The sequence below is a fragment of the Falco biarmicus genome, chromosome 1 (assembly GCF_023638135.1).
Source record: "Falco biarmicus isolate bFalBia1 chromosome 1, bFalBia1.pri, whole genome shotgun sequence".
NCBI classification, from domain to species: domain Eukaryota; kingdom Metazoa; phylum Chordata; class Aves; order Falconiformes; family Falconidae; genus Falco; species Falco biarmicus.
Genome location: NC_079288.1, coordinates 72,723,816 through 72,740,244, shown reverse-complemented (window position 1 = coordinate 72,740,244; position 16,429 = coordinate 72,723,816). Strand labels below are relative to the sequence as shown.

The 16,429-nt window shown below is 45.9% G+C and overlaps 1 protein-coding gene across 6 annotated transcripts in view; it reads right to left on the bottom strand.

Annotated features, from left to right (window-relative positions):
* The window catches only part of RBM47 (RNA binding motif protein 47), an 82,035-nt gene extending 65,836 nt beyond the window's left edge, over nt 1-16,199 (bottom strand). The window contains exons 1-2 of one of the 6 annotated variants that reach the window (XM_056334741.1): nt 16,085-16,199; nt 15,736-15,878 (exon numbers count right to left, since the gene is read on the bottom strand). In XM_056334741.1, coding sequence (XP_056190716.1) covers nt 15,736-15,749 — 14 coding nt within the window. In that variant the 5' untranslated portion in view covers nt 15,750-15,878; nt 16,085-16,199. Of the gene's footprint in view, nt 1-11,082; nt 12,950-14,221; nt 14,812-14,834; nt 15,702-15,735; nt 15,879-16,084 lie in introns of those variants that run through there. The other 5 variants (XM_056334791.1, XM_056334716.1, XM_056334726.1 and 2 more) reach the window with 5 other exon arrangements.
* Between the last annotated feature and the right edge of the window lie 230 nt (nt 16,200-16,429).

Below are 16,429 nucleotides of genomic sequence, written 5' to 3'. Positions count from 1 at the left end.
AGCACAGCGTGGATGGCTACATTTGACTCTGGCTTTTACAAATCACTTTTATTAAACAGATCTCTAGAAGAGGTGTAATTGGTGGTCAGAGTCATGCTGGACATGTTCCCTAAGTGAGGAAATGTCTAAGGCTCGGAAACCTAGAAAGGGTAATATCCCAGTCCTCAGCATTCTCCTCACTATTTGTCTTCCTTAATGTCTTCCTTCTTTATCCTCCAGTCTTATCATGCTAAGGACACCAGCCTCATTTATCTTCTACACAGGCTGTTTTTCGAGGTGCAACAGTGCCAGTGAAAGATGCTACCCTGCAAGATACTGGTCACTTGCCCTGCTAAGCCAGGCTCACCAGGTCTCCAGCCTGCCAGCAGGGATATGTGTGTGACCACTGCACCCAGAAGCATCCTGAAACTAGCCCCTAAGCCAGCGCAATTCCGAGCATGGGTGACTTCCACCCATGAGAAGCCAGTGTTTGCCCCTACAGCTTTTACCCCACAGACATGCAGGGATGTGGATAAAACACAGAAATGGGCCACGGTGCAGAAACAACATTCTGGGACTCTCTTCCCAGCCCAAAACCTAATCAGCCACTGATGATAAGGGTGAGGGGGCTGGCATCTCCCCACCTCAGCCATTTGCCTTTGGGCACGCACCCCAACACAGGCTTTCTAGTGCAGAAGGAACTGTAGCATCGTAGTGCTTTCTCTGGGTACCCTCCAACCTGACAGGCAGCACCTCTGCCCTCACCTTCATGTTTCACTAGGTGAAAGTGCCAGCCTGGGTCTGGATGGGTGACTGCAATGAGCTGCTCCCCCTGAGAAGTGCCAGAGATCCTATGAAGCCCTGATATTTGGAAGGTGGGTGCTATACATTGGATCCTGCACTGCTTTGGACCCTCACAGGAGATGATGGCCTCCTCCACTTGCCGTGCAGTGCAGAAGGTAGCCCTGCTCCAGCAAAGAAGCTGGGCTCAGGCACTGATGGTGGCTGCTGTCCCCACCACTCTCCCAGAGACATCGGAGGAGATGCATTGGCGCCTGATGCACTGTGAGAAAGGGGAACTCGTAGCTAAGGCAGATAAACAGGCTTTTGGTTACTACTTTCTGTTCTAGCTCTGCACATGGATCCTGTGTATTGCTGGCCAAGTCATTTAAACCAGGCTTTGTACAGATGGTTACTGACTGCATGTTCCTTATTTTCGAGTGGGAACATTTTCTGGTCTGCAATTTGCTTGCAGAAGCAAAGAGAACTTATTGCTGCAAGTGAACTCACTGGGAAATGCACTCTGAAAATGCGGGTCTTAATCAAAACTAAGTTTTCTGGAAAACAGAGTCATAAGGCAAGCAGTGCAACTGACTCACACTGCTAGCTGAAGTGGGGGTAAAAATAAAAGGTAATTCATTCTGCCCAAAGGCAAACAAACATTTCATTTCTGGATTCTCTACCCCATTTTTATTGTTAAATTTGATCAAATTTTTAAATGAAACGTCATTCTAAAGCAAAAAAAAATGTGGCTGCATTATTTTGAAAACATGGAAATAACGAAATAACACTTCAACGTATTTGCATATGTTTATTTCTGACCACTTAAAATACCCTCCTAGCTTGACATAGATCTGTAGCTAGAGCTTGTTTACCCTAAATACATTTTTCAATGAAGACAGTCTTTAACTAATAAAGTTCATATGTGCCTTGCCCTATACTGTATAGTCAAAACTGTATGGTAAACTTCTTAATTTATATTCTGTGTCTCTATTTTCTTAGTAAATAAATACCAAATGCTTGTTGTGCAGATTATCTTATTACTGTTTGTAAGTATATAAATGCTATAGAGATGGACACCATCAAAATACCAAAGAGTAACACATTCCTCTTCAGAGCAAGGCAATGCAAGACCATGAACCATTTACATCCTGAACAGCAGGAGAAAAAACCACAACCTTTTAAAATTGCTTACTGACCACCCTGCTTTTCACATATTTATATGGCAAGTATCCTACAAAAAGACTCAACAGGTCTGAGTACCTTCAAAAAACAGGATCATATGTACCAGAAGGCAAATTAGGATTGTGCAGGCTATAAACCTGGCACTCTCTGAATTGCACACTTCATATTTTTTTCTGAGTAGGATGTATCTCCACACTGTTTCCTAAGCTTGTGCATTTGGGTTTTTTTGATGCAAACTGAAACTCAACCCCAAATTCCATCATGTGGCATCCTACTGACACATGTCACTTGGAGGAGTAGCACATGAGATTTACTGCATGGACTTCTGCTTCACAAAGTAAATGAGTAAATCACGGAGGCAGGGCAGCAGCCCAGCCCAGCATTTGCTGGCAGCAGCAGTAGAAGAGGGAAGGGGCAGAAATAGGGGGCTACTTCCAGTTTCTCCTGGGAAAGGGGGTGCTGGGAAAGCACCTAGATTCACACCTAGAAGTGCCTGGGCTCTGTCCAGGCTCTTGGGTGACCTGTCCCATCTCACCCTCCTGTCCTTGTCTGATACCAGTGCCCCAGGCTCACATCACTACCTCCCTCTGGTTACCTCTCACTCCAAGTTCCCCTGCCTGCCTAGCTCTGTTTGCAGCCCCCCATGTCAGACCCTGCTCCCAAATGTGCTGTCTCCCTGCCCAGCCCCCAGTTCTCAGTCCCTTCCATTTGAGTTACCTCCTCAAATCCCTCTTTCCATCAGCCTTCTGACTCCCCATCAGCTTTTCCAAGAAAACAGTCATCTTCCCTCTACCTCCTTGTCACTCCTCTGTCTCTTCTTTTCCTTTGTTCCTAGATTCAACTTGCTCTTCACAGCCCCAAGCCCCAGTACCTGTTTCTTTGCTTCCTTTGCCTTTAGATGCCCTATACACTGCTCTTGAACTCGGGGGCAGAGAGCCTAGCAGCATCATACCAGATGTGCAACTAAAGTCTTGCTCAGACTGGAGCACAGCAGTGTGAACAGTGGCTTCTGGGACCTGGATGTTAAAAGCTGTTTCCACAAAACACATGGAAATTGTGATTTTCAAAGGCTTATATCCTGCTTAAACCTGAGTACCCCTGTGCAGGAGCCACTTTCCTGCTAAAGGTCAAGCCACTGCCCTAGGAAGAGGTTGCAAAAATTTGAAAAAAAGCTAATTGTTTAACTTTGATTTTCAGAAATGGTAGAATGTTTTAGGTTAAGCAACTCATGGGCCTCTCTCCAGGCAAATGCAGGACAAATCACATGCCTCAGGCAGTTTGCCATGCAATGTTTCAATCCAGGGACTTTGTGGTTAAAAAAGGAGGAGGGCTTGCTGACAGAGTGGCAAAGCCCCACCACCTTCCCCCAGACACACTGTCAAATATTAACCCAGCAGTTCAGAGGCTGCACTTAGAAGCAGTGTGTCACAGAATGGAAGAAGCTTCAGGTACCAAAAAACGATTAACTGAAGAGAAAGAATTAAGTGATGAAAGATACTGAGGAAGTGGCTAACAGGAAGGAAAAAACAGATGCCTAAAGGCCAGAGAAACAGCGACACAGAGCCTGGAAGGACAGCAACCAGCTAAAATCACAAATGGTCAAGGACAAGCCAGTGAACAGTGTCACTGGAAAAGAGAGGAGTGACACAGATAAGCTGCAAAACAAGTAGGGGTATTCAGCTCCAGTAGCTCTGAAGTAGCATGGCTTGGGGATAATGAAATCCTCAGTCAAGGGAAAGGGTGGTCAGCATGTGAAGGGGAAATGGATTCTCAACAGTACAGTAAGATTGCCAAATATTAGCTGGTTTTGTTTTATATTTGGTTTGGTTTTCTCTCTGTGTATTTAAGTAACACATTTTATTAATGTTTTATTTTTGGACTCTAAGCACGGGCATAACAAATCCTAAGTCTGCTGATTAAAAAAGGATGCCTATAACCTCCAATATTACTCATTCTTTAAAGATTGAACTTGCAGGACTGCTAATCTGTTTGCTGGGGGCTTGCTTTGTCCAGCCATCCTAGATGAAGATCCTCAGTCTAGTCATCAATTACAGATGTTAATCGTATGTTTCTTCAGTATGTGGAAGAAGCACCTAGAAGCCTTTTTATTATTGCTCAACACAATTAGCTTCTATGAAAAAAAGAATTCCCTTTGTGGTTCCCACCCTGCCCTGGTAGCCATGTGAGGGACATCACAAAAGTTCTGCTACCTGCTTTCTGTGGTGAGAAAAGTAACTGCTTGCTTTGGCACTCGTACGGAGCCAAAATGCGCTATGAAACCACCCATGCACAGCTCCACCAGAGAAGGTGCCAGGAAGGAATCCTCTTGGTGGTTCTCACCCTACCCTGGTAGCCACGTGAGTGACATCACCAAAGTTCTGCTTACTTCCTTCTGTGTTTAGAAATTTAGGTGCTAATTTTTTCACTTGTACAGACTCAAATGCTCCATGGAACCCTCCAGCCCCAGCTCCACCAGAGAAGGTGCCACGAAGGCATTCTCTTGCAGATACTCACCCTGCCCTGGTAGCCATGTGAAGGACATCACAAAAGTTGGGCAATCAGTTTTCTGAACCAATACAAGGGTAAATATGTTTTCTCATGGTTCTCAGCTTTTCGCAACAATTCAGAGGCCAAAGTTTTACAAAATTATGAGCAAATGAAAATAGTCCCCTAGAAAATGCCGGACATCCTTATTGACAACAGCTGCCCTGTCTTCTTCCTTTTACATCTGCTTGTACAATGGGAATATTTGGATGTAAAGTCTCATGCACTTGGAGCAGGTACAGTCCCAGATCTCTGCAGGTTATATTGCATGCACAGTTTTTTCTGAAGTGGGCTACAACAGTTATATCTGTTTATTGATACCAAAGCTACAGGCCCTTTAGCAGTGCATTTCGAACTCCTTTTCCAAAAGCAGTGATTTGAGGCAGAAACCTGGGACTCATCACAACCAGCACCCTGGGGACTCTCCTGGCCTTACAGGGTTTCACCGCAAGCACCACTCACCCGCTCTGGCAGTGGGTGCCCACAGGGGCAAAAGTGCAGCACAAAACACAACCTGCTGGGCAGTTCCCCACCCTCCCTTGGTGATTACAAAGACCTACGTAGCACCAGCAGCACTTCCCAAAGGCCCCCGCACAGGGCTGTGGTGGTGCTGAGGACAGTGTAGAAAGGGGAGCGGGGACAGGGAGCCCAGAGGCTGCTAGAGGTTTGGGTTAGGTGTCCAGTTGATCAGCATCTTCCCTCATCCCTCCTCAGGGCTCTCACAGCACAACTTCCCATGCACAGCTGCCCAACCCTGCCAAAACGAAGGTGTAAGCCAAATACACAGAAAACACCCTGCGACTTGCTATAGCTCCCCGAAGATCATCCACATCAGATCCTGCCGCAAGACCTTACAACCCAGTGAGATGTTCAGCTGCTCTGGCAGACAGTAACAGCAAAACAGATATCCACAGCAACCAGAACAACCCACTTGACCATACTGTTGTTAATTCATCCGTGCCATTTTCTGTGGCAAGGCAGGGATGTGAACCCAGGCTTCCTAAGTTTTATACTGGTGCTCTACCTGCAAAACCAGTCATTCATACACTTTTTGCTTCTTGCCTGGCTTGTTCTACACCCTATTGCACATATACATGCAATAGTATGTGTGAACTCAGAAAAAAAACTTTATTTAATAGTGATTGACATTTGCAAGAGCTTTAAGAATGCAATGATTTTGGCATCTGTTACTTTCCAGGTAAGGATTAGCAAACCGATGAGTTAACAACCAACTGATGTTCTTTGTTTAAAATGGGCTGCATTTCAAAATGGAGGCAGCTTTCAGATTTTTTGCAGAAAGATTGTGCTTTGATTTGGAAATAGGGAAGCACAGCAAGGATTGCAACATGAGACAGATAAGATTAGACAAAGAGGAAATGTGATAGAAATGGTTTGGATCTATAGGAGGAGCAATAAAATGCTGTTCATATCACATCATTCATGTTACAGCGCTTGTTTTAGAAGACACAGAGGCAGTGCCCCCTTGTCATAGGTGAGGCAGAAGTCAAGCTCTTCCTGCATTTTGGCAGCGTGGCTGGAATCCAGGTTTGAACAATGTAGAAATGGAGTGAAAATGAAAGCCTGGCTCCTTCACTTTGCATGTCATTCAGAGCTCCTGATGTTAGGGGGGAAGGGGGTCATCCTTTCTGCTTTTCCATGGTACCAGCATCTCTGCATCCAGCTATATAGCACTCTGAACCAGACTGAGTATGCCCTGGCGCTCCACAGACCCCTTGCTCAGCAACCCCTTGCTTTGCATCCTTGCAGACATGCATCCTGCTCCAGGATCCCCGGCCACGGACCTAAACTCACTGATGGACACAGGCAGAGCAAGTGGAGAGTACAGAGGCCCCAGAAACTGGTGCCTGTGTCAGAAGGCAAAGGCGGACCGTGTAGGATGGGGAAGCAGTGAGTCAGCATTAGGCGCTGCGTGCTGACTGCTGTATTGCACCGCATGGATGGAGTCTGGCTACTGAGGAGTTTCGATCCTGTGGTTTTGGCTGAGTTTTGCTTTGAACCCAGAACTCAGAAACAAACTTGCACAACAACAACTAGCAAGCTTATCTAATCCTCTTTGCACCAGCCTCAGCTCTGGAAAGAGTTTGTTCAACCCATTTGTGGGTATTTCTAAGGCAAGACTACACACGTGGGGACAGATAGCCTTGTATCTGCCCTGTGGTAGCATGATTACAGCTCCCAAAATGCAGCAGGATCCTTTCTGATTACTTTGGAGTACAAGAAAAAAGAACATACAGTTGCCTACACATTAAAAACTAAAAGATGTGTCCAAAGATACTATAAACTTACACCCCAGCTTAAAACTCCCTTGTACAGCCTGTGTACCCACAGCATTCACGGACAACCATGGTCTTTAACTGATTTTCACTATTACCAGTATGAAGCTTTATTGCAAATCTAACCTGCTAGTCTTATGGATACATGGTATTTTTCATAAAACTAAGTTTATTACAACCGCCCATAGGTAAGTAGATCGCACTGCAGCCGTTTTGCTTTCATTTTCTTTGGAGACCCTGTATTTTTCACGCAACTTACTTATTTAGAAAAAACAGTTGTGCTTATTGGAAAACACAGAGAGGGAGAGATGTTTCATGCTAGAAGCAGGTGCATCCCTATCACCTCTTGTACATACACAGTATATTCTTTAACACCCTGTCTCCTATGGCCCTCCTCAAGAGTCAATTTCTAGTGTTTTGCAAGAGGAGAAGAAAAAAAATATGTATTTCTTATTTATTGGCAGGGAAATTATAGCACAGTAAGGGAAAATCATCCCATTGAGATCATCCCCCTAAACCAGAGACAAAGATGGTAACTAATCACTGACAGCTGACTGACAGTGCTTTGGGAATTAAAAATCCAGCATTGAGACTGATTTGTGTACCTGCTGTGCATATACAGAGAGGCCTACATCTGTTTATAAGAAGCAAAGTATTTCCCAGACAGCTGCAAAGTTAAATTTACCAAAGCCTTGATCTCTGCACCTATAGAGATACAGAGCACTTTTACTAACTTCACTGAAGCCAGTGATCCGTGACACCAGTGTAGAAGAAAGGCTACTATTTGCACAGAGCGCAATAACATAAATACAAATAAAGTACTTTTTCTTTTTCTGTTTTTTTGAGTTTTTTTTTCAAAGCTCAGCAATCTACAGGTGGAAATGCCAGGATCTGGCTCAGATTTCAGCCTCCTCCACCAAGCTACAAGCTGAGGCTGGTCGAACAGGCTCAGCCCTCTGCTGTGTTGCTTTACCAGTGGGATGGACACCACAACGGTGCCAGCAGCCCGCTGGCAGCAGCCCCACAGCCCAGGGGCTTGCAGGATCACGGCTAACACACCTCTCAAATCCCTGTTCGCGGTGCCTCTCTCTTCCGGCTAGCATAGCACCATAAAGCTGTCTCTGGGAGATGGCAGGAATCAAAACCCCACAGTTAAAGGTCCAGATAATGCTGTAGATAAAGGGAGGAAAAAAAGCCCTGGAACTGCTCTGTGAGCAAAACACCCAAGGCCACCAGTGCCTCCAGTTTAGCCATACCTAACTGCACTTAGGCCTTCTGGCAGTTCATTCCACATCCCTCAGAGCTGTAGGCTTTACATGGTGCCCCATATATCAACCAGGCAGAGAGCTGATAAACTTGCCAGAAGCAGGTAGCCATGGAATAGCCAGGAATTTGCATAGGAATTTTGACAAGAATTTTCTTACTTAGACTCCTAAGGTCAGCAAAAAGTTAAACAAAAATTGTTTGTCAGTCCGTCTTGCTGCTTACCAGGAATGTAAGCTTGCAGACTAATACCTGCAGAAAGCCAGAATTTTCAGAAGAAATAAAAATTGAACATGGGAAGACATGGTCTCTGATCTTCTCAGCACCTCAGATAAGGACTTGAGAACACCCGTGGTAAAACACAGGTCAGAGAAAAGACTTTCCAATATTAGGAAGGGCTCCAGAGGCTGCAGGCTGGCACATGACAAGGCAGACAGGAGCAGAGCAGCCACAGATGTGCTCCGGAGTCGCTGCCAATCTCGGGCTGCGTTCCTACTGATCACGCCACAGGAGGCAGAGCACCCTCCCAGCATACCAGACACCCCTTGCCACCCCTATGGCACTTGGGAAGATTTATTCTGCACACGTACAGTCTGACCTGTGACTCACACAGGTAAGATGAGACTTGGGACTTCAGTATGTAGAAGAAACACGTAGAAGCCTTTCTATTACTGCTCAACACAATTCGCTTCTATGAAAATCACGGGGGTTTTCTTCCTTGCAGGGCAGCTGTGGCCTGTTTGGACCGTGCCCAGGTCAAAGCTTGCTCCTGGACCCTGGTGTTGTGCAGCACCACTGGGTACATCTGCAGCTACCCTGGGCCTTGGTGCTCAGGGTGAGCAGACAACCTTGTCAGCAGCATTTCGTCACCCTGTTTACTTCATAAATACTGAGTAAGACACCACACATAGCAGCAGCAATAAGCATGTTCAGATCTCCTTGATCCAACCTGAGGCACCTCCACCTTCCCATCCCTTGAAGGTGAGCGCTCAGCACTGTATCAGTCAGATACAGTGGGTCTTTTCTTGCTTGCTTCATGAGGCCGAAAAGGCAAGGACAGAGTCAGCCTTCAAGAGCCACACACTGTACTGCAATCCTGAAAGTCTGAATACACCCACCCATGAAACCTATCTCTGCTTGCAGCTTTACCTGCAACGATGCTCCTGTGAGCTTCAAGCATCTTACTAGTGCTATCTTTAATATGAATACTAATGACAATGAAATATCCCTGTGAGGTCTAGCACTCACATTAGGATGTGGGCACCAGTGCACGAACTCTCTGAAATTGAAGCACCCACAGCCAACAGAAATTTTACTGCCAGAAGCATGTACATGATGTGGACATGGCCTAAAAGCATGTCATTAATGTAAGTATTTTATTAATGTGAGCTGAATGTGCTCTTTTGTTTTAAAAACTTCTTGAGGACATGTCCCTGCATGCACCTTCATGTTTTGACTCTATATTCCCTCCTTGTCTTTGGTGCGTTTTTCCCCAGCTCTGGCTCTTCCTCTCTCCCCATCCTTGAAAGCTCCTGCAGTCGCACCCTGCAAGCCACCTGCCTAGCCCTAATGACCTCAGTTTCCCACTCCAGCACACACTCCAGCTTTAAAGACCTCAGTCAGCCACAGTGTCTTCATACTTCCATTCCTCCAGGTCCTAAAACCTTGTTGCTTCAGCAGGAAAGCTTTCAAACCCTAATGAAGCATCTTTGTCTCAGATTTTCCCTAACTGGAATCAGACTACTCAGTGAGTTGATCTTTTCCCCCCTTTCTTCCTCCTCCTCTTTACAAGCATCCCTCATTTATCATTTCCTCCCTTCCCTTCCCAGCCCTGCAGACACCTCCCCTCCACCCAAGGCTACTACCTTCCTCCTTCAGTTTTGATTCTCCATTTTTCTCTTCTCACTGCTGCTGATTTACGCTGGTGACTCATACTGCCCTCTCATTGTGCTGTGTCCATCCCACCTATTCCCTTCCTCTGCTGCCCTGATCCTTCCCTTTACTCCTAAAAAAGACCATCTCTTTTGCATGCACTGCTCATACTCCAGGCTCTCTACTGCTGATTTTTCCCTGCACTAACCTTCAAGTAGTCCCATTCAGCACCATCCATTAGCCTTCCCCATTATGTCTCACCATTCAGACTTTCTGTGATTTCCACTCCATCAACCCTGATGACCTCTTTTCACCATCATCTTTCTACCAAGTTCAATTGCACATTCCCCCTATACTTCAATTTCTTTTAATTTGCTTTCCCATAATATTCAGCCCAGCTGATGTCCCTCATCCATGTACCTTCTGAAAGACTGCTGAAAGCCTAGCATTCGTTCCAGCCTAGCATGGAGAAAACAGAGTCCCTGATACCCCCACTCTCAGGGGATACCCAAAATCTCTTTTCTCTCTGCAGTGATAATTGCCACACTGTTTGCAGGCAGGGCACAGTTTTTATTTGGGCAGCCTTTCATTCAAGCTATAGCTAAGATCTGATGATGCTTTCTTATTACATGTGAAAGGCATTGCCTATTCTATCCGCCCTCATAGCTAAAACACTTCTCCAGAGTCTCACCCTTCCATTAGCTCAGCATTGTTTTCTCTGCTGTCGTAACTGCAGCCTTGATTTGTTGTTTCATCCTCCAAATACTATTGCAAGGGTCATTTTCTTAGTCGGATGAGTGTGCCACTCATTTTTATGCTGCTGTTGACCAGCTCCCCATTCTCTAACAAATAAAATAAAAGTGTCCTTACACAGTGCTTGCACAGGCAGGCAGAGCCAAATGGCAAATGGGTACTTTTTGCAGCTTTTGAACACCTGCTTTATGCTTTCCATCAAGTACCTTTCTGTTTTCCCTTATAATTCCTCCCTGGGTCTACCTCCGTGGTCACAACTGCAGAGGAGCTTTGCTCATCTCTCCTAAATTCCTTCTAAAATCTCTCCCTTGCTGCTGAAATAGTGCAACAATGGCCAGGCTGCCAGCGTGCTTGCTCTGTACCCAGCTGACCCCCCATCATTTCCTTGTGCTCCACCCCACGTTTAACTCACCTCTTGCCTTTCGCTGGGTATTTCATGCATAAACCCCACAGAGGCGTGACAGTCCTTCCACTCCGCCTGTGGAGCAGAGTACACACACAGCAGCAACACCCAGGTCAGGAATCCCGGGTCTATGACAGTGCAATAATTAACAACCTTTTTAATGTTACTGAGCACTCAACTTGCTGAGGCTGAACCTACACCCTGACTTGTGGTGGAGCTTATTAAGTTTCTCTGATAAAAGACTGAAATGCAGAGGCAGTATTTCAGTTGATTTCAAAGGCAGAACTCACGCACATCCACTGGGTACTCAAAAGGCCAAAATATGAATGCAGCCCTGAACTACATCACTTGGGGTGGTGCTTCTCCAGAGTAAATCTCCCAACAGCCTTCATGCTGGCGAATAGGACGGAGAGCACTACAGTTGTCAGTGGCTGGTTAAGCCATGCCCACTTTGGAAACAGCTGAAAGTCACTGTTGTCTTAGGATTCTTGGTTGAGGATTTTTGTGCATTCGTAGTTTCCTTCCATCTCATGCCAAACAAGCCCGTCTGTGCTGATTTAGTCTCAGCTTTATGACCTAGCTAGGTAAAAGATAACATCCAGACTATAAGTACATTTTGTGAAACACACTCTTAGAAAATATCAAAAAACTCTCTCTTCTTTTCAAATGAAATCTTGGTTGTGATCATAGCAAATGAAAGAATGGAAAGGACAAAATTTCCCTCAAATATAAGGTAGTCAGCTCTGCAGTTACTAAGAAGTTGTTTTGCTCTGTTGAGTTCACTGTGTCACCAAAATCCTACCAGCCATAGCTATACAAAGATTGCATTGTCTCAGCAAGGCTACTGAGATGTTCCTGATCTTGGCAAGAGCTAGGTGTACGCAGAAGCATTTTATTGGGGAAAAAAAATTACAACAGCAGAAAGAAATATTATTTTAGGCCTCTTAGTGGAAAGATAAAGGTCGGAGTCCTTCCTTCTGCTAAAACAGCACACAAAAATATCCTGTTCACAGGATCCATTTTACAACCTTGAAGATTGCACCTAAAATTCCCCATATGAAACAAATTTCAAAGTAACTCGACTACAATAAAAGGAAGGATTTGTGGGTTTAGGTCATTGGTAATTTGGATCTCAACTTCCTGACGAAAGAAGCAGCTACATACACCCATACACAGGCATGGAGACAGTGCCTCCACAGTTAGCCCAGCAGATCTGCTTCCTCGCTACAAAGCAAGCCTGATCTTTACGTTCATCCACTGATTTCTTATTTTCAACAGGAACAGGATCTGGCAACATATCTTCAAAAAGAGCACATATTATCCCCTATTAAATTTCTCAATAAATCAGAGCAGTATTGATTTGGGAAACCATGCATGGATGATCACAGCCAGCAGTTTGAATGAAAGACAAGATTATTGTTTCACCTGTAAGTGTCATACAACATTTGCTGGAGGTTGTCACTCTAATGGTGCTGTGGGCTCCTACGGCAAATCAACAGGTGCTTGCATACCCACCCCAGATTAACCCCTGGATTTTCTTCTCTAACTGTAGGATATTAATACATTTTGAATATGTCATTGCCAACCCAATTAATGGGACTTCAGTATACACTTAAAACCATAAAAATCTATTTCACTGGTTGTCAGAGCCAATCATAAGTCTATGATGGCAGAAGTAAGAATTGCCATCTATGTTGCTCAGATTAAATATTTTTAATCAGCTACCAAAAAAGCATAATTTCCAGCTTTTTACACAAGCAGTCTTAATTTTCACAGGGGAAACCAGCTGACGGTGGAAAAAACGTATCCTAACAAGCAAAAGCAAACACTTCTGCCTTCTGCCAGATGCTCTCACAGCTTTTGCAGAAGAGGCTGTAGCATTTCACATAGTAGCAAAGGCTGGTGTGGGGAGAAAGCCAAGACCCCAAAACATGGGCAGCCCCAGCAGTAGACCCTGCTGCTGGGGAGAGCCCTGCTGAAGGCAGCCAGGCGCAGGCTGTGCAAGGTCAAAGTTTCAGACCAAACTGCCATTGAACTAAGTATTCCTTGAAGGCTCTGCCACCTCCACTGCTTATATTAAATACTTTTATTCCAAAGTTTTCAACGGGGTTTTTTTGGGTTTTTTTTTAATCTGGTGTATTGAAGGCAGCACATTCCTTTACTTTCTGAAACTTCAAACAAAAATTTTGCTTCACAGGCCGCCACAGGAACACACAGAAATGATTAGCAACTGTATTTACACACCAGACAACCTTTAAATGTTTCCCTAACAACACCCAGAGCCCAGAGCCTGAGTCCCAGAGCAGGTCAGCACCCGAAAGCAGGAGGGGAGCTGGGGTCTGCCTGGGCAGGGAGGTGAGGTGGGAGCACCTGCCCCCAGCTCCCGGCGGGATGCACGCCATTAAAACAAGCCAGGAGAAGAACCTTTCCCAGGGTGGGAATATGCAGGGGGAGGCGTGGGGAGAGAGCAAACGTGCGAGAAAAGCGTCTGCCTCCCCGTTTATCTCCCAGATAGCAGTTCGTTAGCCTTCAGCACTCGTGCTACGAGTCTGCCGGACACCAGTCAGCGGCGCATCCCCGGCATTATCTCTGCTTCCCCTCCGGAGCCAACGCCGCCTTCCCGTTTTCCAGCTGGATACCAGGCTCCGCTTGACGCCGCGGGCGCGCTCCCGCCCCCCGCCCGGCACCTGCGGCGCGGCCCCGCTGGCAGCCGGCCCGGCCCCGCTTGCGACACCGCCCCGCTCCCTCCCGCATCGGGTGAACCCGGCTCGGCGGGCAAAGAGTAATTGCAGGCTTGTCCAAATTATCATTTGCAAAGTTTAGGAGGCGCGGAAAGGCACCCGTGCTCAGTTTGTGCTAGCCTCGGGCGGCTCATTTCAGCCCGGTGTTACACTCCTGCCCTTCGCCAGCTCGGCCCGGTTGAGCTGATAAAATTTAGGAGGGATTTTGAGATCTGTTAGGTCCCAGCCCATCTTTAACTAGTATAATACTTTGGCTTTAGCTCAAAGTCTTATTTTAAATTCCTAAGAAGAAATGAACTGTGCAGCTTTCCCTCTTAAAAAAAAAAAAAAAAAAAAAAAAAAAAGGTCAGCTATGTGTTTTAAAATTAATACGCGGTCCCTGGTATTTCTCATCCAATCACACATACCTGAGTGAAGGAGATGCTTGACCTCCCGATCGATACGTCTTTTAAAGGCCGTCAGAAACTTTTCCCAGATAAGATCCCAGCCTTATGCTAATGTCTATAACAGACTGGCAGACAGCAGCCATTGTCAGAGCCCTCTTGTCACCTCCCTGTCACCGGTGCCACCCCTCCGCGTTCTGCGCGAACTACACTATTTAAAACGTTGAAAAAGAAGAAACAGCCACACAAACGAAATGCTCTTCCAGTGTACTCCAAAGACATTAGGCACGTCACGCTGTAGTTCTTCTTTGACATGGAGAAACACAGGTCTTTTACCTTAAAACTCTACGCTCTACAGATTGCTTCTCGCTCTGTCCTTATTTAATACCTGCTTCTACCTCTCATCTGTCACCTTTCCTCAGAACCACCAGAAATCTGTCACTTGGAAAGAGTCACCAAAACTTCTCTGAGAATCTCTGCAGTCCTCTCCATTCGCCTTTTCCCCCCAGCAATATTTTTAAATGTATTTGCTGAGTGAACATCTGTCCCTTTACATGGCCACCCCGAGCCCAGCAGTGTAAACCCTCAGGCACGAACAGAGGAAGAGCAGAGCAGACCGAAGAGCAGCGGGACCTACCTGGAGCCCACCTCAGCGCCCAGCACCATTCACAGCACCAGCAGCGTTTCGGGGCAGGAACCTAATGCATTTTCCTTTCTACCACGCTGCTCAATGAGAGTTGAGCAACTCCTCACACCGCTGCTTGGAGCAACAGCTCTCCCAACCTTAACCCCCTCTCTTGGCTCTTTGCTTTTTTTTTTTTAAAACAGAGTTTTTGAGCACTAAAACTTGCAATTAGTACCAGCTAAGCCAAAGCCCCTGCTCGCCCCTGCCCTAAGCCGCACATTCCAGGGCGCTGAGCAGGGCGCTGAGCTCCTCGCCGGCACCGCTCAGCTCTTCTACTCCCAGCCCCGACTTCTGCCTACAGACCCGATAAGGCTGCAGGCGCTCAGGAGCACGCACTGAAACTCGGACAGGGGAAAAATCGGTCTCTCATCCCCAGCCTGGGTGGCTTTTTTTAACACACACCCCCTCCTCCTCCTCCTCCCTTTCTCTCCGCACGCACAGTAGCAAGGTTGTCTCTTGACTACTCCCTGCCTTAAACTCACCAAACCAGATTTTTACTCCCAATACCTTCCCGTAAATCTGAACTGAAATTTTACCCTGCTCGCTAAGCTTGCCTGGCTGAGGGCCAGTACAGCATTCCTGTTGTTTTAAGAGGGCAGATTAAGAGAGAGAGAGAGAGAAAGAGGAAGAAAAGAGAGAGGGAAACCTGGAGAGATACAAGGGCTGCAAGGAAGTAAACTTTTAGGGCAGCTTTACTTAAAACGCTGTGGGAAGGGGTGATTCCCTTTTATCTTTAAAGAGCTAAACCGGTGATTCTTTTTGGCTGTGTCAGTCATGAGAAAACACCCTCCTTGGCCACGGCATCCTTCAGGTGGATGGAGATTTGAAAAGAAAATCAGCCTTTGGTACTCACCTGACGGACAGCATCGGCGGCGTCAGCGCAGCGGGGAGAGGAGCCCGCACTTCTGCCTGACCCGCTCACCCCGCCGCAGCGGTACCGCGGGTTAAAGAAGTGCCACATTTTACCCTTTTCTGACCTAAAGTTACATGTGGTTTCTAGAAAAGGAACAAAAGAGAAACCAGTTTATATTAAAAATAAAAAAACACAACCAAAACCAAAAAGCAAAACCAAACACAACCACACAACAACAAAACAGCCAAGCCTTCTTTTAACCTCCGGGTGATCCCTCTGACCGTTGTCTGGAAGGCTTAAAGAAACAATGAAGCAACATTGTAAACTTTCTCACTCCCTTTTACATTACCTGTCTGTGCCTGGCTATGGGCTTTGATGTATTGAAACAAAGCACAAGACCTGTTTATAGTAAATGAAACCAACCAACAGAGAGATCTAATTCAGACTTGTGACTAAACAAACTGGAACAGGAAGCACACACCAGCAGATATTTTTTTTAAAGTAGTAATTCCTGCTTGCATTGTCATGCAACAGAGAGGAAAAAAAAACCAAAAACACACCAACCAGAAACAACAAAAAAAGGGGGAAAAAAAAGCTTTCAGCTTCTCCCTTCAGTCACTTTTGTTCAAATGCAGGTGTTTTTTTGTTCGGTTTTTGGTTTTTTTTTTTTTTTCTGTAAAGCTTAATGAAGGCA